Here is a 21,489-nt window from a genome sequence, read left to right as displayed (position 1 = left end):
TATCCACTAAGCCAAACCAGTTAGGGCAAAATGTAAGCTTCTTGAGGGCTGAGAATTGAAGACTGTTTTACCCCACACCTCAGAACAGTGCCTGGCATATAGCAGGCACTCAAATATTTTGTTGAATTATTAGAGAAAACATCAATGATCTTATAAGAGAAAAATTTGTGAGACACAGACAAGATACTCATATGGAGACAATACTGGAAATGATTGAAGGCAACTTACTGCAGCACCAAACTTCTGCTGGAACTGATCAATGACTGTGTATGTCACCTCTTCTTCCTCTACAGGGAAATGATGGTATTAGATATATTTGTCTTTCTTGGAAATAAAATAGCTCTCCCACTAATTTTAGCCATATTAATAGAATCCTACTCTATTGCAACTCAGATGTTTAATGTTATTTCATTATCACCTGCATCAGCTCATCACACAGTGAGCACTATTAGCATCCTGTTTATCAACTGAGAATAAACAAAAGCCTCACAAGTGATAATCTTATGAATTGGAAAATTTAGTCACTTTTTGTAATAACCCAGTAATGTTTCCCTCCTCATAGGTTTATGTCTTAAATACTTCAAGACACACACTTTTTAAAAGCATGTTCATAATTTAAAAATATAACACTTTAAATAAATTAGTCCTGGAGATGGGCCCATCTCCACACTTTTGGGATTCTTTGGGTTCTGAAAGTTAATTACTTTTTAATTATGTAATTTAAAAGATTATTGGGATAGCCCAGCCAGTGTGGCTCAGTGGTTGAGTGTTGACCTATGAACCAGGAGGTTGGGGTTGGATTCCTGGTCAGTGCACATGCTCGGGTTGCGGGCTCCATCCCAAGTTGGGGGCAATCAAGCCTGCTGCGGAGGGCAGTTAGGGGTGACCAGGCCGGCAGAGGAGGGGAGTTGGGGGCAACCAGTCCTGGATTGTGAGAGGGAAGTCCGACTGCCCGTTTAGGCCCGAACCCAGTAGGATCGAGGGGTACCAGATTGGAGAGGGTGCAGGCTGGGCTGAGGGACACACACCCCCAGCATGAATTTCGTGCACCAGGCCTCTAGTCTATATATATAAAAGACTAATATGCTAAGTGTCCTTCCCATCATCCAACCTGTTGCTATGATGTGCACTGACGACAAGGGACAGATGCTCAACGCAGGAGCTGCTGAAGTGCAGTGACTTGGCAGTGGTGGTTCTCGGGTGACACACCCCAAAACCAGAGAGGAGGGAGCCCGATTCCTCACAGGGCCACATGGTTTTACCTTTGGCCATGGGTTATGTTGTTGCTGGGGCACTGTCAGCCCCAAATCTAGTTTACTGCACACTTGCATTTTCATTCCACACCCTGTACGACAGCAACTTTGCAGAGTGCCCGCTTGCATTCCGAGACCCCTCGGGGGATGCTAGAGAGCTGATTTTGGCCCAATCTCCACAGGCCAGGCTGAGGAACCACACCTGCCAGGCTGAGGAACCACACCTCCACTCACTCCTCAGACACTGGGGAGGGACTGCGGAAGGTTGGCTCCAGGGTGTGTCTAGCTCAGGGGTGGGCAAACTTTTTGACTCGAGGGCCACAATGGGTTCTTAAACTGGACCGGAGGGCCGGAACAAAAGCATGGATGGAGTGTTTGTGTGAACTAATATAAATTCAAAGTAAAGGAGCGGAGGGGAGAGCAAGAGAACCGGATAGAACAGCCGGATCCGGCCTGTGGGCCGTAGTTTGCCCACGGCTGGTCTAGCTCATCTCGCCCAGTCCCGCCCTGCCGGCCACCTTCTAATTAATTTCCTTTCTTCTTATTTTTAATTTCCTTTCAATGTGCACTAATCTGTGCACCGGGACACTAGTCTCTCTATAAAGCATTTAGACTGATCTTGTTAAAAGAGAACTCAGATCATGTTACTTTTCTACTCAAAATTCTCCAATGGGGCCCTGCTAGTGTGGCCCAGTGGTTAAGCATTGAGCTATGAACCAGAAGGTCATGGTTCGATTCCTGGTCAGGACATATGCCCAGGATGCGGGCTCAATCCCCAGTGTGGGTTGTACAGGAAGCAGCTGATCAATTATTCTCTCTCATTACTGATGTTTCTATCTCTCTTGCCCTTTCCCTTCATCTCTGAAATCAATAAAAATATACATTTTTTTAAAAAACATAAACCACACACACACACAAAAAAACTCTCCAATGGGAAATAAAAGCTTTAAAATAGTAACAACAGTATAAAAACATGAAATACTTAGGGATAATTATGGCTAAAGATATGTAAGACATGCTGAGAACTACAAAACTGTGCTGAGAAATTAAAGATCTAAATAAATGGAAAGATATACTAGGTTAATAGATTGGAATATTCAATATTGTTAAGATGCCAATATTCTCCAATCTAGCAATTCAATGAAATCCCCCCAAAAATTCCAGCAAGGTTGTTTTTTGAGTGTGGTGGTTCTTTTTTTTGGTAGAAATTAACAAGCTGATTCTAAAGTTCATAGGGAAATGTAAAAGACATAAAATAGCCAAAACAACTTTGAAAAAGAACTAATACCACCTCATTTCAAGAATAAATCAACAGTAAACAAAACAGTCTATTATTGGTGTAAAGATAGAAAATTAAATCAATGTAACAAAATTGAGTGTCAAGAAATAAACCTACACATTTATAGACAACTGATACTTGACAAAAGTACAAAAGTAATTGAGTGGTATATCCTAAGAAACTAGAAACACCAATCAGAAAGGATATATGCACCCCTATGTTCATAGCATCATAATTTACAATAGCTAAGATTTGGAAACAGCCTAGGTGCCCGTCAGCAGATGACTGGATCAGAAAACTATGGTACATCTACATAATGGAATACTATGCTGTCATAAAAAAGAAGGAATTCTTACCATTTGTAGCAACCTGGATGGAATTGGAGAACATTATGCTAAGTGAAATAAGCCAGTCAATGAAAGAAAAAGACCACATGATCTCACTCATTTGTGGATAATAAAAAACATTATAAACTGATGAACAAAAAGATAGATACAGAGGCATTAAAGCATTAAACAGACTGTCAAATTACAGTGGGAAGGTTAGGGAGTGGTGGGGAAATAAGAGATCAACCAAAGGACTTATATGCATGCATATAAGAATAACCAATGGATGCAAAACACTGGGGGGTGAGGGCATGTATGGGAGTGGGGTGGGAGGGGGCAATGGTAAGATATGTACACATATAATACCTTAATAAAAAAATTTTAAAAAAGTAATTGAGCCGAAACCGGTTTGGCTCAGTGGATAGAGCGTCGGCCTGCGGACTGCAGGGTCCCAGGTTCGATTCCGGTCAAGGGCATGTACCTGGGTTGCGGGCACATCCCCAGTAGGGGGCGTGCAGGAGGCAGCTGATCGATGTCTCTCTCTCATCGATGTTTCTAACTTTCTATCCCTCTCTCTTACTCTCTGTAAAAAATCAATAAAATATATTTAAAAAAAAAAAGTAATTGAGTGGAGAATATAGTCTTTTCAACAAACGGTTATTCACATGCAAAAAAAAAAAAAAAAAAAAAGAACTTTGATCCATACCTCACATCTTATATAAAAATTAACTGAAAATGAACCATAGACCTAAATGTAAACCTAAAACTATGAAACATCAAGGAGAAAACATGTGACTTTGAGTTGGGATAAAATTTCTTAGATATAACATCAAAAGCATAATTCATAAAAGAAAATATGGAAAAATTGTAGTTCATCAAAACTTTTAGTCTGCTCTTTGAAAGATACTTTAAGAGAATGAAAAGCCAAACCATAGTCTTAAAGGAAATACTTGCAAGGCATTTATCTGATAAAAAACTTGTATTCAGAATATACAAAGAACTCCTAACATTGAATAATAAAATTCTATATAATAAAAGGATAATATGCAAATAGACCGAACGGCGGAACAACCGAATAATCAGTCGCTATGACTTGCGCTGACCACCAGGGGGCGTGTGCAGATATGGGGGCGTTGGCTGCAGCGGGATGGTGGAGCAGGTTTGCGAGGGCGCCAGACCAAGGCGGGGCGCTGGTTGCTTTCATCGGGGCGAGCCTCTGGTGGTTACTGAAAATTCTTTGCTCCTGCTCACCGCGGTCCTACTCAGCGCTTGCATCTGCTGCCGGTGCCGGCCCCACTCACACCTACAGCTGGCACCGGAGCTGCTGCTTGCACCCACTGCTGTTGCCTGGCACCAGTCCCGATCACTTGGTGCCATCAGCGGGTGCAAGCAGCAGCTGCCAGTCCTGATCGCTCCTGAGGGCTTCTCCACCTCCTCCTGCTCCTGAGGGGCGATTGGGGCAGCAGCCGCTGCTCGCACCTGCTGATGGTGCTGGCCCAGTTTGCACCCGCTGCTGGCGCCGGCCCCAGTCACTCCATGCCATCAGCAGGTTTGAGCAGGGCCAGCACCGTCAGCACGTGGGAGCAGCAGGCAGCGCAGACAAGGGACCAGGGGCCATGGCGGGAGGGGCCGGGCGGGGGCACAGAGGATGGGCCGAGACCCGCCCCTGTGCTCACTGCAGCCTCATGGCCCACAGTTCCTTTCAAGGTACACGAATTCGTGCACTGGGGCCCTAGTACTTCAATAAGAAGATGAGCAAAAGATATGAACAGACATTTTACCAAAGATATTCAATGGCAAATAAGCACATTAAAAGATCCTCTACATCCTTACTCATTGGGGAAATGATAAATCCAAGAAATCCTCCAGTGGCTTCTCACTTCAGAGTAGAAGTCCCTTCAGTGACCTACAACTTCCTCCATGACCCACTGACCCCACTTCAGCTCCTACTACTCTCCTTGCTCCAGCTAGACTGATCTCTGCTGTTATGTCAAGATCCTGCCATGTTTCTTTCTCAGAGCCTTTGTATTTGTTCTTTATTCTGCCTAAAAAATATTTCCCATAGATATATATACAGCTCCATCCCTCACTTTCTCCAGGCCATTACTCAAATGTCACCATTTCGATAAGGCCTGTTCTGGACACCCTGAATTGTAAAACCACCTTCTCCACAGACTTCTACTCTTTTTTTTTTTTTTTAATATATTTTTATTGATCTCAGAGATGAAGAGGGGGAGAGAGAGAGAGAGAAACATCTATGATGAAAGAGAGTCATTGATCAGCTGCCTCCTGCACACTCCACACTGAGGACCGAGCTTGCAACCCAGGCATATGCCCTAACCAGAAATCGAACTGTGACCTTGTGGTTCATAGGTCGATGCTCAACCACTGAGCCACACTGGCCGGGCCAGACTTCTACTCTTTCTTCTGTTTTTTTCTCTCTATAGCATTTGCTACTGGCATACTATATATTAAACTATTTATCTTAATTATTTAGTGTCTATTTCCTCCACCAGGGTTCAATGAGGTAACAGTATACCCAAAGTCTGAATATACTGTGCACTTAAATATTAAATAAACAACTGAATCATGATATTTTATCTTAATTCAGGACCAAGAAGCAATGGCTTAGCTGAGCATTCCATATGGAAACCTGACTTAGGGTTATGCCAACTCTGAAGAGTGCTGAACCACAATAAAGAAAGCCCATCCCTGGCCAGTTTTGCTCAGTGTTTAAAGCGTCGGCCCTGGGACCTTAGGTTTGATTCCTGGTCAAGGGCATGTACCTGGGTTGCAGGTATGATCCCTGGCCCCAGTCTAGGCATGTTCAGGAGGCAACCAATCCATGTGTCTCTCTCACAGCGGTGTTTTTCTCTCTCTTTCTCTCTTTTCCTCTTCCCTCATTACCTCCCTCCATTCTCTCTAAAAAAATCAATGGAAAAAATATTCTTTGGGGAGGATTAACAAAAAACAAACAAATAGAAAGCCTAGTACTCACCTGATGGGCTGTACTTGAGGTCATTCAGAAGAGAGGTGGTTGGTGCCTCAGGGGCAGGAGGAGGCTCACATACGTTTAAGTCTTCATCTTTCATTTTATCCAAACTGGTTCTTTCTGTATTTAGACTATGCTTACAAAAAACAATACTCAGGTGAATTGTTCTTTGTTAATAATGCCATACACAGATTTTGCCACACATCAATGATAAGAACTCTAAATCTCCATTTCATAGAGGACCCCATTCATCCACTGCTTACACTAATTTGAATATACCATCTAAAGATGGAAGAAGCCCTAGCCAGCATTGCTCAATGGTTAGAGCGTCAGCCTAGGCACCGGAGGGTTGCCGGTTCTATTCTCAATCAAGGGCATGTACCTGGGTAACAGGTCCCATCCCCGCCCCTGGATGGGGTGTGTGTAGGAGGCAACTAATCAATGTGACACATCGACGTTCATCTCTCTTTCTCTCCCCCCTCCGTTCCACACTCTCTCTTAAAAAAAAAAAATCAATAGAAAAAATATCCTCATTCCTTAGGTGAGGATTTAAAAAAAAAAGATTTGAAAAATAATAAAATACAGATGGAAGAAAATATCCATCTATTTTTTCTCATTTCTATTACCCAACTAGTGAATTAGAGTCAAGGCATTCTACTTTAATGTGTACATAATAATTAAGAAAAGTATTCCATCATACCTAACAGAGGATGCTTTTTCTCCCACTGTACCTTGTTCCACTTCATCCAGTAGTTCCACTGTAAAAGAAACAAATGGCTTCCAACAGTTTCCAATCTAAAAGCAATTAACACCCCCATCTGCATCTGTCCACAGTTTGCCTGTGTACCACAAACAGTAATTGGAAATGAAATATTAGTCCCCAGAGGCCTTTATATGCTAGCAACAGAGTAGAAAAGACTATCCAAAGTACTGATGACTCCTAATATTTTTATTTTTCAATTACAGTTGACATTCAATATTGTATTAGTTTCAGATGTACAGTATAGTGGTTAGATATTTATATCTTATGAAGTGTTTACCCCAATTAGTCTAGTACCCACCTGGCAACATACATAATCCTATATAATAAAAGGCTAATATGCAAATTGTCCCCTTGAGAGTTCGACCGACCAGGAGTTCGACTGCCCACTATGACATGCGCTGACCACCAGGGGGCAGTGCGAAATAAAGGAAGGCCCCGGCTGGCAGCTGGCAGCCAGCAGCCAGGGGAAGGAAGGCCCCGATCGGCCCTGATCGCTAGCCAGGCCTAGGGACCCTACCTGTGCACAAATTTCACGCACCGGGCCTCTAGTTATTACAATATTATTGACTATATTTTCTATGCTGTAATTTACATCCCCATGACTACTTTGTAACTGCCAATCTGTACTTCTTAATCTTTTCACAATTTTTTTTTACCCAGTTCCCTAACTCCAACCCCATCAGGCAACCATCAGTTGGGTTCTCTGAATTTGTTTCTGTTGTTGCAAATGGTAAGATTTTATTCTTTCTTATAGCCAAGTAATATTCCATTGTATATATGTACCACATCTTCTTTATCCAAATGTTTATCGATAGACACTTAGGTTGCAAAGACTCCTAATACTATGTCCCTTTGTAGCTTCCTTGGCCATTCAGCAGGATTAGGAACCTCTCTACCTGTTCTGTTTACCTTTTTTGTTCCAGGGCACCTCTGTGGTCATACAGATTGGTTGTAGAAATTTCTTTTCTTTTCTGTTCATTCCAATTCCAATGCATCTTTCTTCACACTATGTACTGTTTGGGGTTTTCTATGAAATCACTTACAAATCTATCCCCTTTAAACTCTCACAGGCTAGTACATTAATATTTCAGTGACATGAAAAGTAATAAAAGCTAGATTCAAAATCACAAAAGATATATGAGAGAAAACATTCCATGACATTCTAAAACCATTTGTTTTTAATCTAGCAGTGCAGGAACGTAGGGAAATGTTATAGATCATTGTTTCTAAGATGCACATTTTAAACAGCTCTGAAATTGGATATGACTGACAATTGAAAGCCTTTATTTTTTTTCTTAGGGTGGGAAAACAATAGTGTACCTTACAATTAATCGCATCTTAGATTCAATTGTGTATACTTAGTTACTTTTCAGGGAAAAAGGCTCTCAAGGGCCACTCTAAATGTCTCTTTCCCCTAAACTACCTAGAAGTGTGGAGTCTGGGGCAGAGAAAGTGAAATTCACTAAAAACACTGAAATCAATTATTATCCTTCATCATGACAATTTCTATTCAAGGTGCTTTTCAGGGAGACCCCTCCATGTCTGATTGAGCCACAGGACAAAGAAGGTGAAGGCCAGCTTTTGCATCTAAAAGTTAAGAACAAAGACTAAGTCCTGAGAAAGAATTTAGGAGGAGATGAAATCCATTGTACAGATCACAAAGTTGATCAGTGGTTAGTATTCTCCTGAGTTAGGAGATGGTAGTAGTGATTCCTTCACTTCCCTTTATAAACCCATCCAAAGCCTAGCTTTGTGCCAGATCAGAGCTCTGCTTCTCTTCAAAGGCTAATACTTAAAACACACTTAAGAAGCCCATCCGGTATGGCTCAGTGGTTGGGCAATGACCTATGAACAAGGAGGTCACAGTTAGATTCCCAGTCAGACAACATGCCCAGGGTTCCGGGTTTGGTCTCCAGTATAGGGCAATCAATCAATGATTCTCTCTCATCATCAATGTTTCTATCTCTCCCTTCCTCTCTGAAATCAATTATATTTTAAAAATTATATTAAAAAATTTTTTTTTCAGAAACCCACTATTGCCCTAGCTAGTTTGTCTCAGTGGTTACAGCATCGACCCATGAACTGAAAGGTCGTGGGCTCAATTCCAGTGAAGGGCACATATAGGAGGCAACCAATTGATGTGTCTCTCTCACATCAAAGTTGCTCTCTGTCCTTATCCCTCCCTTCCACTCTCTCTAAAATTCAATGGAAAAAATAACCTTGGTTGAGGATTAACAACAAAAAAAAAAGAATCCCACTTCTGCCACCATCATCACTGACATTGTAAAAAGTTGTTCAAAGGTCAGAGTTTTACAGTAGCATACTCAGTGACAAAGGACAGTTAGATAGCTGGCTAGAAATGGATCTGGATTGGCAGTCATTAATTTGGTGAGATTTTCATCTCTCCCTAAATTCTACTACTTCTCTCACAAAACAAAGTAAACTTTGAAGCAGAAGTAATTTCTCATTTACAGAAGTCCTTTCCTTTGCTCTTATTTGCCCCAATGGTAAGAAATGCAGAGCTTTATGCAGTCCCAGATCTCCAACTCCAACACCTTCTCTTCCCTGCACTGATCTTTATTCCTCCTTGGAGGGATTTCTGCTTTTGAGTTCTTGAAAGCAAACAGTTCTTGCTCCCTGCCCTTTTCTTAGTCCATATGGCTTGTTTGAGACACACTGACCAGATGAGCTTCTATACTATTTCAGGCAAACAATTGGACCTACTCTTGCTAAATGGCTTTTGTTGGCAGAAATAAAGAACAGAGCTGCTTCCTGTGATTCCAAAACCCAAAAAAAGCTCTGAAAACTTTTTCCTGAGCTTCTTTTGGCAGCAAAACCTAAACTGACATACTACTTATAGTCCTATTTTATTCCACTGAGTATGATTATCCACCCATTTCTCTGTAGAAATGTGTTTTATTACAGAGCGCTGCCTAGATCTGCTTGAGGTGTTATGTTGTATGAATAGTATATACTCTGTGTTAGGTTTCCCAAATGTCCAGTACAGTTCTGGATTCTGAAAAATTTGGCCCCAAGGTTTCAGATAAGAGACTGTGAATGTACTGTGAACCTATAGTGTTAAACTCGCTTGCTGAGCAAGACAATTCCTTTCTGTTCAGATTCCTGACTCTGCCTCTGGCTGAGTTTCTAGTAATGAGCACTAGCAATCCTCACATTGTAAAAACCAAGATAACTAAAATTCTCTAAGACTATTTTTGCTCATAATATCCATTGAAACAGTAAGGTAAGGACCAATTCTCAAATACTAACTTTAAGAGTTCATAAATGCAATCTTAAAGGCAAGATAACAATCATTTTTTTCTAATATTGGAATGCGGCAGTGCAGTGAGTTTACCCCTGCAAATCCCAATACCAGCATTCAAGGACAATGAAGCTCTCACCATTCACAATCTCATGTCCAAAAAACATCTTCACTCCTGGGACACTTCGACCAGTCTCCACATTCTTCACTGTTATAGAAAATAATTCAAATGGTTAATAAAAAATAATACTCCCTAAAACTGTAAGAAAATATGATACCTCTCAAAAGTGCTCAATCTGAGTTTTATAAAAATCCCCAAGTTATTTTCCCCCAAAGAATGAAGAGTCAGTAACAAATTGCAAAGCTATAGCCTTGAAACAAGCAGTATGAAGAACAAGGGGAACCCCAGAGAAACTAAAAGGGCAATGGTAGTACACTGAATTTAAACTTCTCCAAAGAAGCCCTGACTAGATAGCTCAGTTGGTTAGAGCATCATCCTGACACACTAAGGTTCTGGGTTCAATCTCCCGTCGGGGCACATACAAGAATCAAACTGTGGGAGGCAAGATGGCAGGCTTGTAGTGAGCAGCTGTCAAGGGATGAAAATAGGTATGCCTACAAGCAAATTTTAAAAGCATTTCCTCTTCAAATCTTTTTCCATACCACCTGATAAGCATCTTGATTCACTATAGCCATATCAGCAGTGAATTGGGCAGTATCAAGCAGAACTATTTTGAAATATTTATTTCCAATTCAAAATGGAGCTTTATACTGTGTTTGTCATAAATCCACATATTCTTCTCTTCCAGATGACTATAATTGCCAAGTAGAACTTGCTTTGACATCTGATGGCAGGACGATAGTTTGCTACCATCCTCCTGTGGATATTCCATATGAACACACCAAGTCTATCCCTTAGCCAGATCCTGTGCATATAACTATGAAGAAACACAGGATCAAATACTGAAAACCGGATTAGAAGAAAAAGATAAACACTTTGAGCAAGGACCCATGATAGAACAACTTAGCAAAATGTTCTTTACTACTAAGCACCGTTGGTATCCTCATGGACAGTATCATACATGTCATAAGAAACTGAATCCTCCAAAAGACAGATGATATTGAGGTTTGCAGTACTCAAAGAGAAATGCTGTCATGTGCCTCATTTGCCATTTGAGAAAATGCAATCAAGTATATTCACTACTATGTTATATAGTAAAATAATAATGTCTTTTCATCTAAAAAAAAAAAAAAAGAATCAAACAGTGAATGCATAAATAAGTGGAACAACAAATTGATGTTTCTCTCTCCTCTTTCCCCTCTCTCTAAAAATCAATAATAAGCCCTAGCTGGTTTGGCTAAATGGATAGAGCATCTGCCTGCGGACTGAGGGGTCCCGGGTTTGATTCCGGCCAAGGGCACATCCCTGGGTTGCGGCCTCCATCCCCAGTAGGGGGCATGCGGGAGGCAGCCGATCAATGATTCTCTCTCATCATTGATGTTTCTATCTCTCTCTCCCTCTCTAAAATCAATAAAATATTAAATAAATAAAAATCAATAATAAGTAAAAACTTAAACTTCTACCAAGAAGATGCAAGGCCCTTTAGGGCTAAGAATTATATCTATTTACTATATTTCCATTGAATTTTAGTCCACCTAACGCCATAAACATTTTCAGGCAGCTATTTCTAGAGACCACACTCTGTTTCATGCTACATGCTCAAAAATACTAATTGTCAGGGATAACAATAAAATTCCTGGCCCAAATACCGGGCTCTTCTCTGAGCAGATAAGGGGATTAGGAAAAGAGATCTCATGTCTACAGTATGGTGTTATTTTTCTAGAAGGAAGTGCTCACAGCAGTTGTATATTTCCACATTTCTCAGCAATCCAAAATAATTTGAGTTTCACCCTCATGATTCCACTGAATATATTTTTACTGAGGTTAAAGATCACCAGCTGCCTATTTCTCAAATCTAAAAAAAAAAGTTTACAGTATTAACATACTTGGCTCCCACACATCCTTTGATACTGTTCTCGCCTTTCTTCTTGGCCTTACAGGACACTCTTTGTTTAGTTCATTCCTACTAGTGACCTAGAACTACCATACTGAGCACCCACTCCACGCCAGGCACCATGCTAATTATTTGCCTACATTTAATTATCCAGTAACATAATAAGACAGGCATTTCATTATCTCTATTATGGAGGAATCTAGGAATCTAAGGCTCAGAAAGGTTGAATAATTTGCTTCAAGTCACACTGCTAGTAAAAGACAGAGTCAGAATTCAAACCCAGGTCTCAAAGATTTTAATATGCATCTCGTAAACAGTGTTGCACTGTCACCCTGGTTTGCTTCCAGTCTCCTTAGCTGCCTCTACCATCTCTGCAAGTTGGTAGTCTCCAGGGTTATGTTCTTCATCCTTTCTCCTTCTTCTTGAATGATCAAATCAACTTCCTAGCTGTAGCTGTCCTCACATGCATTATTTCTCCAATATGGAATATTTCTCTGAATTCCACTCACATTTTCAACTAATAATAGTTACTTAAGATTTTCAAACTGAATCATATTTTCTCCTAGTAACCAATAAACCTGCTCCTCTTCCCATTTCTATCAATTAATAACTACTATACACCTAATTTTCTGAGTCATAAAAGTAGGAGTCATTTTCCATTGCTCTTTACCTAATGATTACTCGGTTACTCATCCCATCTCCTAAGCATTTATAGAATCTGTCTTCTCTTCTCCATTCCTTGCCAAGCCCCATCATTTCTCCTGCATTGGGTCCCTTGATTGTCTGAATAGTTCCTGTCTATTCCCTTTGTGTCTAGTTTCTCCCTGCTTCAATCATTCCTTCACACTGCTGACACAGTGATGTCACACGCTGACTTTGTTCAAATAGTACATAAAATCAGGAAACAAGTGTAAATATGTTGAACCTCTCTAGAAATATTTTAAAGCATGCCAAAATGAAATATCACTTGTCTATAAAACTAGCAAAAATCAAGGAAAGATACACATGAGCATTTAAAAAAAAATCCAATGCTAGATTATTTACTGTAATTTACTCATACGTTACTAGAAGCAAAATAATACACAACCCTTTTGAAAAACTATTTGGAAATATGCATCAAAAACATTTAAACTGCCCTAGCCGGTTTGGCTCAATGGATAAAGCGTCAGCCTGCAGACTAAAGGGTCCCAGGTTTAATTCCGGTCAAGGGAATTCCAGGTTGTGGGCTCGATACCCAGTATGGGGTGTGTAGGAGGTAACCCATCAATGATTCTCTCTCATCATTGATGTTTCCATCTCTCTCTCCCTCTCTGAAATCAATAAAAAATTTTTTTAATCTCAAAAAAAAATTTAAACTCTCCCTGGCCAGTGTGGCTCAATGGTTGAGCTTCGACTTATGAACCAGGAGGTCATGGTTCCATTTCCGTTCAGGGTACATGCCCAGGTTTTGGACTCAATCCCCAGTGTGGGGTGTGCAGGAGGCAGCCAATCAATGATTCTTAGTCATCTTTTTTTTTAAAAAAAATATGGAACGCTTCGCCAAAACCGGTTTGGCTCAGTGGATAGAGCGTCGGCCTGCGGACTGAAAGGTCCCAGGTTCGATTCCGGTCAAGGGCATGTAACTTGGTTGCGGGCACATCCCCAGTAGGAGGTGTGCAAGAGGCAGCTGATCGATGTTTCTCTCTCATCGATGTTTCTGACTATCTATCCCTCTTCCTTCCTCTCTGTAAAAAATCAATAAAATATATTAAAAAAAAAATGGAACGCTTCATGTTATCCTTGTGCAGGGGCCATGCTAATCTTCTCTGTATTGTTCCAATTTTAGTGTATGTGCTGCCGAAGGGAGCACTCTTTCTCATTATTGATGTTTCTATCACTCTTTCCTTCTCCCTTCCTCTCTGAAATCAATAAAAAATATACTTTAAAAAAACATTTAGCCCTAACTGGTTTGGCTCAGTGGATAGAGCGTTGACCTGCGGACCGAGGGGTCCCTGGTTCGATTCTGGTCGGGGGCATGTGCCCTGGTTGCGGGCACATCCCCAATAGGGGGTGTGCAGGGTGTGCAGGAGGCAGCTGCTGGATGTTTCTCCCTCATCGATGTTTCTGGCTCTCTATCCCTTTCCCTTCCTCTCTGTAAAGAATCAATAAAAATATGTATTAAAAAAAAAAAAAACATTTAAAATATCCATAATTTTCACCCAGTAGTTTCACTTCTAGAACTATTTCTAAGAAAATGATTATGAAATATATTAAATTTTATTTTATAAAGTGTAATAATATATAACTATAAAATGTCCAAATATAAAATTGTATAAGTAAAATTTATTATAATTATAAAATATAACAAATATTTTGAAAGTTTTTAAGCTTTTTGCTTTAAAATATTGAGCCTTATTAAATGGAAATTTTAAAACATGAGAAAATGCTTGTTACAGTGTTAACTAAAAAATTGTATATGTGATATACTACAAGATTTATGTCACCTATATAAATCTGTGTTATTAAAGACTAGAAAAAAATATACCAAAATATGTCATCTGGACTGAAGGCTTTATTGAAGAAGCATGAGACATTTAAGGATTGTTGTCTATTCAATGCTATTTATTCAGGCTAGAAACGTGCTCAATCTCCCCGCAGAGGGTGGTGATCTACTGGGCTTCCAGGGCATCTCTTTAAGGGGGCTGATGCAGCTGGATAGAACACCGGTTTCCCCATCTTCCCTCTTCCTCCTTTCTGTAACTCCACCAATTATTCTGAGATTTGAAGCCATGTGCTAAAAAGATGGCAGAGCAGAAAATTGAAAAACCCTGGGTCCTTGCCAACTTTGGGGAGTATGCCTGGATGTCTACCTTCTTTAATATGAGAATAAACTCGTAATGTATTTAAGCCCCTGGAAACAAATCTGTTTCTAGCACCTGGTCAAGGTTCCTAATTAACACAGCATTAAAAATTTCAAGCAACTAACTTGAAAACCTCTATGCCTCCCACTTAAAAATCTTTAAGATTGTTTCTCATTGCTTTCAGAAGTGTCCAAATGCTATAACATGTAAGGTCCTTCTCATCTGTCTATGCCTATTTCTCCAGCCTTATTTCTCACATCTTCATACTGAAATTTACATAGGTATTCCAAATGTACCAAATTTTCATGTCTCTGTATTTTTGTACATACTGAAAGTTCTGCTTAAAACAATAGTTTTCTCCATGTTCTCCAGCATCAGCATCACCTGGAAATGTCAGAAATGCAAATTCTTGATCCCCACCCCAGACCTAAGAATTGGAAACTCTTGGAGTGGGGTCAAGCAATCTGTGTTTTAACAAGTCTCCCATGTGATCCTGATGCACAGATAAAGTTTGAGAACCACCGACTTAAAACAGCCTCCCTTTCTTCCCATCCAGTTAATTCCTATTCACCTGAATGAAGTTCTGCATCAATTCTGCCGTTAGGGAAGCCTTCCCCACTGTACTAATCCTACCACGCTCAGATCCAAGTTAGCTGAACTTTTGTGTTTCCATAGCATCTTACATGTCCCTCTATAAAAAAGGATATAACACTACATTACTGTATATTTTTCTACTTGTTTATGTCTCCGTACCAGACTAAGTTTTTTGAGAATAGGGACTATGTCATTCTTTTTTTTTTTTTAATTTTATTGATTTTTTTACTGAGAGGAAGGGAGAGAGATAGAGAGTTAGAAAAATTGATGAGAGAGAAACACGGATCAGCTGCCTCCTGCACACCCCCTACTGGGGATATATCCGCAACCAAGGTACATGCCCTTGACAAGAATTAAACCTGGGACCCTTCAGTCCGCAGGGCAATGCTCTATCCACTGAGCCAAACTGGTCAGGGCAGGACTATGTCATTCTTATCTATATCCCTGGTACCTTGCACAGTGCCTGGGATATACAATTATCAATAAACTAGAGGCCTGGTACACGAAATTCATGCACAGGGGGGAGGGGGGTGTCCCTCAGCCCAGCCTGCACCCTCTCCAATCTGGGACCCCTCTGGGACATCCCTCTCACAATCCAGGACTACTGGCTCCCAACCACTCACCTGCTGCCTGCCTGATTGCCTCTAAACACTTCTGCCTGCCAGCCTGATCACCCCCTAACCACTCCCCTACCAGCCTGATCAACGCCTAACTGCTCCCCTGCCAGCCCAATTGCCCCTAACTGCCCACCCCTGCAGGCCTGGTCGCCCCTAACTGCCCTCCTCTGCAGGCCTGGTTGACCCTAACTGTCCTCCCCTGCTGGTCATCTTGTGGTGGCCATCTTGTGTTGGATTGACAGTCAATTTGCATATTACCTCTTTATTATATAGGATGGTTACTGAATGAATTATTCCTAGCACACAAAAGTCATAATATGGCTTAACAATAACACTAATCTCAAATGCCGTTTTTGTATTTTATTTTTTAATCCTCACCTGAAGATATTTTTCCATTGATTTTTAGGGAGAGTGTAAAAGAGGGAAAGATGGAGAGAAACATCCATGTGAGAGAAACACATCAATGGGTTGCCTCCAGCAGGAGCCCCAACCAGGGACCAGGCCAGGGAGGAGCCTGCAACCAAGATACATGCCAGTGACCAGAATCACACCCGGGACCCTTTGGACCACAGGCCAACGCTCTATCTACTGAGCAAAATGGCAAGGCCATTTATGTATGTTTTAATTATGAATTTGACATTTATCACACCAGGAAAACAACTATCCTAGCAAGTCAATATTTTGGCTTAATAAAAAACATGTTGGGCCCAGCTGGTGTGGTTCAATGGTTGAGCATCACCACATGAACCAGGAGGTCAGGAATCGATTCCCTGTCAGGGCACATGCCCAGTAGGGGGTGTGCAGGAGTCAGCCAATCATTGTTTCTCTCTATCCCTCTCCCTTCCTCTCTCTAAAATCAATTTAAAAAATATTTTTAAAATCTACATATTGTAGCTTCAAGGTGAACACATGGAGGAGCTAGGAGGATGGCACACCCAGAGAAGGCATGGAAACTCTAAGCCTCTTCCATTGGCTGTTCCTGAGTTGTATCCTTTATAATAAACCAGAAATGAAGCTGGGAGAGATAGAAGTTATTTTATGACAAAGTATAATAGATAATCACTGAGGTTGCAGAGCAGGAGCACAAGACCTCTGGTCCCTCCTAGGATCTTTGAGCCTTTGCACTATTCCTAAGCAGCCTACCTCTGACTTCTTTTTTTGCATGAGAAAAATAACTGTCTTTGTGAATTTGTCTGTTAAAGCCAAAAGCAGCCCACTCTCACCACTCCTGTTCAACATAGTACTGGAAGTATTAGCCATTGCTATCAGATAAGAGGAAGAAATAAAAGGCATCCAAATTGGAAAAAAAGAAGTAAAATTGTCCTTATTCACAGATGACCTGATACTGTACATAGAAAACCCTAAAGACTCCATCAAAAAATTATTAGACTTAATAAATGAATTCAGCAATGTAGCACGATACAAAATTAACGCCAAGAAATCTATGGCATTTCTATACACCAATAATGAACTTACAGAGAGACTAAAAAAGCAATCCCATTTACCATCGCACCAAAAAAATTAAGATACCTAGCAATAAACTTAACCAAGGACATAAAAGACCTATACGCGGGAAACTACAGGACACTGAAAAAAGTTAGAGGAAGACGTAAAGAGATGGAAGAACATACCATGTTCATGGATTGGTAGAATCAACATCATTAAAATGTCCATACTACCCAAAGCAATCTATAGATTCAATGCACTCCCCATTAAAATACCAATGGCATATTTCGCAGACCTAGAACGAACTTTCCAAAAATTCATCTGGAATAAAAAAAGACTCCGAATAGCCTCAGCAATCCTGAGAAGGAAGAACAAAGTAGGTGGGATCTCAATACCAGATATCAAGCTGTATTACAAAGCCACTGTTCTCAAAACAGCCTGGTACTGGCACAAGAACAGACATATAGATCAATGGAATAGAACAGAGAACCCAGAAATCGACCCAAACCACTATGCTCAATTAATATTCTACAAAGGAGGCATGAACATACAATGGAGTCAAGACAGTGTCTTCAATGAATGGCGTTGGGAAAACTGGACAGATACATGTAAAAAAATGAAACTAGACCACCAACTTACACCATACACAAAAATAAACACAAAATGGATAAAGGACTTAAACATAAGATGGGAAACCATAAAAATACTAGAGGAATCCACAAGCAGCAAAATCTCAGACATATGCCGAAGCAATTTCTTCACTGATACTGCTCCTAGGGCAATGGAAACTAAAGAGAAAATAAACAAATGGGACTACATCAAAATAAAAATCTTTTTCACAGCGAAAGAAACCATCAATAAAACAACAAGAAAGCCCACTGCATGGGAGAACATATTTGCCAATGTTATCACCAATAAGGGTTTAATCTCCAACATTTACGGGGAACTCATACAAGTCAACAAAAGGAAGATAACCCAATCAAAAAATGGGCAACGGACCTAAATAGATACTTTTCAAAAGAAGACAGAAGGAAGGTCAAGAGGCATATGAAAACATGCCCAAAGTCACTAATCATCCGAGAGATGCAAATCAAAACGACAATGAGATACCATCTCACACCTGTCAGAATGGCTATCATCAACAAATCAACAAACGACAAGTGCTGGAGAGGATGAGGAAAAAAAGGAACCCTTGTGCACTCCTGGTGGGAATGCAGACTGGTGCAGCCACTGTGGAGAACAGTATGGAGTTTCCTCAAAAAACTAAAAATGGAACTCCCATTTGACCCAGTGATCCCACTTCTAGGAATATATCCCAAGAAACTAGAAACACCAATCAGAAAGGATATATGCACCCCTATGTTCATAGCAGCACAATTCACCATAGCTAAGATTTGGAAACAGCCCAAATGCCCATCAGCAGATGAGTGGATTAGAAAACTATGGTACATCTACATAATGGAATACTACGCTGCTATTAAAAAGAAGGAGTTCTTACCATTTGCAACAGCATGGATGGAACCGGAGAGCATTATGCTAAGTGAAATAAGCCAGTCAGAGAAAGATAAATATCACATGATCTCACTCATTATGGAATATAATGAACAACATAAACTGATGAACAAAAACAGATCCAGAGACAGAGAAACATCAATCAGACCATCAAACCTCAGAATGAAGGTAGGGGAGGGTGGGGGTAAGGGGGAGAGATCAACCAAAGGACTGTATGCATGCAAATAAGTCTTACCAATGGACACAGACAACAGGGGGGTGAGGGCATGAGTGGGGGGGGATGAGGGGGTGTAATGGGGGAATAAGGACACATATGTAACACCTTAATCAATAAAGAAATTAAAAAAATAAAATAAAATAAAGCCCAAAGCAATTCTATCTAATAGAGCAGTTATTTTAAATTTCAAGATGTATATGGAGAAAAATTAAAAGAACTACCCAATTAAATAAATATATTAAAATTTCCTATCATGTCAATGAAATATAGACGTGGGACAAGCTAGCATATGCAGCCATGTTGCTGTTAGGGAAAATAGCATTCTAATCTTCCCCCTACCCTTTCCTAAAATAGGCATGATGCCTACTAATAATCCTAGTGGAGCCCAGAGTCATCACCCAAACTAAGCTATGAATTTCTTAAAAGGCAGAAGATTATGAGAAATAAAAAGAGACCTTTCTTCAAGATAACAATCTTGTTAGGGTCCACATGCTGGAGCACTCCCTCAAAGATGCCACAAACCAATGTGAGTTTCACCCTTCTCCACAAAATCTGATTGAGGTAATGGTAGTCACTGCTGGGATCCATGCTTTTTTACTCCAAAAGCAGTCTTCAAGAAATCTTCTTTAAGTATCTAAGCACTTGAAAATAAAAGAGATCTATGACTTCAAAAATATTTTGCGGGGAGAGTGAGGTTATTTTTTCTTTCTCTATACCTGTAAGAGACAAGAAAAATAAAAATATAACAGTGATTCAGTTTTGTTTATCTTTTTAGAATGATAATAAGAAAAAGATCATTGTAAGCACCAACTCTAATTTACACCTGGGGAAATGAAAACCATAGGACTTAAGGCAAGGTAGGCTTGATGACTTCATCTATAAAATGGGGTAATACCACATTTCCTTCCTTAGCTAAATGAATAAGCAGAATATTTAGAAACTGTTTAATGGCAGATACATATATTTTTTTAATATCAACCATAAAAACTAAAAGAACAAATGAAAAAAATTGGTATTGGCAAAACATTTGCAATACAAACTGTTTACCCAGAAATGTCTCTAACCTATCCTCTTCTAGGTTAGTAACATTTGCAGAGTATGACGTTTCATAAAAAATCTATTTTTATTGATTTCAGAAGGAGGGGAGAGGAAGAGAGAGAGAAACATCAATGATGAGGGAGAATCATTGATTGGTTGCCTCCTGCACACCCCACACTGGGGATCGAGCTCATAACCCAGGCATGTGCCCTAACTGGGTATCGACCCGTGACCTCCTGGTTCATAGGTCGATGCTCAACCACTGAGCCACATTTGCCAGGCCAGAGTTTAACATTTTAACCAACCAAAGTATAAGTGATTTAAAACTATTACAATTTATTCATTACCACTCCAGCTGCCATTTCACTGCAAGGGCCATTCGATCCCACTCTGGCCACAGCTCAAGCACTGGCTGCTGTAGTACCACCAACCAGTCATTTGCAGCTTAACAGATTAAACTGCCAAATACCACACACTAATTTTGTAAAATTCAACTGTTTTTGTGAAAATGATGCATGCTCATTATAAATAACTAGAGGCCCAATGCATGAAGATTTGTGCAAGAATGGGTCTTCTTTCCCCTGGCTGCCAGCACAGCCTTTGCTCTGGCCAGAGCCGCCTTTCCGCCTTTGCTCTGGCCTGGAGACGCCTTTCTGCCTTCCCATGCTGCCCAGAGGCCCGGAGCGGCTGAGGCAGTGTAGAACGCCTGCATCCCGCCCCTGGCCGCTCGGAGCCTGTGTATGCAAATTAACCCACCAGCTTTGTTGGGTTAATTTGCATACTCACTCCTGATCGGCTGGTGGGTGTCACAAAGGTACGGTCAATTTGCATCTTTCTCTTTTATTAGTGTAGAGATAGGCTGGTGGGTGTCACAAAGGTACGGTCAATTTGCATCTTTCTCTTTTATTAGTGTAGAGATGATAATTAGTGTAGAGATGATTAGTGCAGAAATGTACAAAAAAACTTTACCTTTAAGACTGGTTGCTATGGCTGAAACGGTTTGGCTCAGTGGATAGAGCGTCGGCCTGCGGACTGAAAGGTCCCGGGTTCGATTCCGGTCAAGGGCATGTACCTTGGTTGCGGGCACATCCCCAGTGGGAGGTGTGCAGGAGGCAGCTGATCGATGTTTCTCTCTCATTGATGTTTCTAGCTCTCTATCCCTCTCCCTTCCTCTCTGTGAAATATCAATAAAATATATATTAAAAAAAAAAAAGACTGGTTGCTATGATGCGCACTGACCACCAGGGGGCAGTCGCTCAGTGTAGGAGCTGCCCCTTGGTGGTCAGTGCACTCCCACAGCCAACCTCCTCTGGCCGGCCCTGATCAGCCCCCATC

General features: G+C 40.7%; 1 protein-coding gene and 1 pseudogene across 4 annotated transcripts in view; one reads left to right on the top strand and one right to left on the bottom strand.

The window, feature by feature from the left end:
* The window catches only part of EXD1 (exonuclease 3'-5' domain containing 1), a 51,306-nt gene that overhangs the window by 27,784 nt on the left and 2,033 nt on the right, over positions 1 to 21,489 (bottom strand). For 2 of the 3 annotated variants that reach the window (XM_080663497.1, XM_080663496.1), the window contains exons 2-6: positions 19,572 to 19,832; positions 10,015 to 10,083; positions 6,551 to 6,608; positions 5,857 to 5,981; positions 229 to 287 (exon numbers count right to left, since the gene is read on the bottom strand). In XM_080663497.1, coding sequence (XP_080519623.1) covers positions 229 to 287; positions 5,857 to 5,981; positions 6,551 to 6,608; positions 10,015 to 10,083; positions 19,572 to 19,704 — 444 coding nt within the window. In that variant the 5' untranslated portion in view covers positions 19,705 to 19,832. The remainder of the gene's footprint in view (positions 1 to 228; positions 288 to 5,856; positions 5,982 to 6,550; positions 6,609 to 10,014; positions 10,084 to 19,571; positions 19,833 to 21,489) is intronic. The other variant, XM_080663498.1, reaches the window with a different exon arrangement.
* On the top strand, positions 10,475 to 10,994 carry LOC308254178 (large ribosomal subunit protein mL42-like; annotated as a pseudogene). The gene is made up of 2 exons: positions 10,475 to 10,484; positions 10,568 to 10,994. The product of its transcript is annotated as a large ribosomal subunit protein mL42-like (transcript).

This window comes from Plecotus auritus (genome assembly GCF_963455305.1).
Source record: "Plecotus auritus genome assembly, chromosome: 1".
Lineage (NCBI taxonomy): Eukaryota > Metazoa > Chordata > Mammalia > Chiroptera > Vespertilionidae > Plecotus > Plecotus auritus.
The sequence above is the reverse complement of the archived record's forward strand: the minus strand, read 5'-3'. Positions and strand labels throughout refer to the sequence as shown.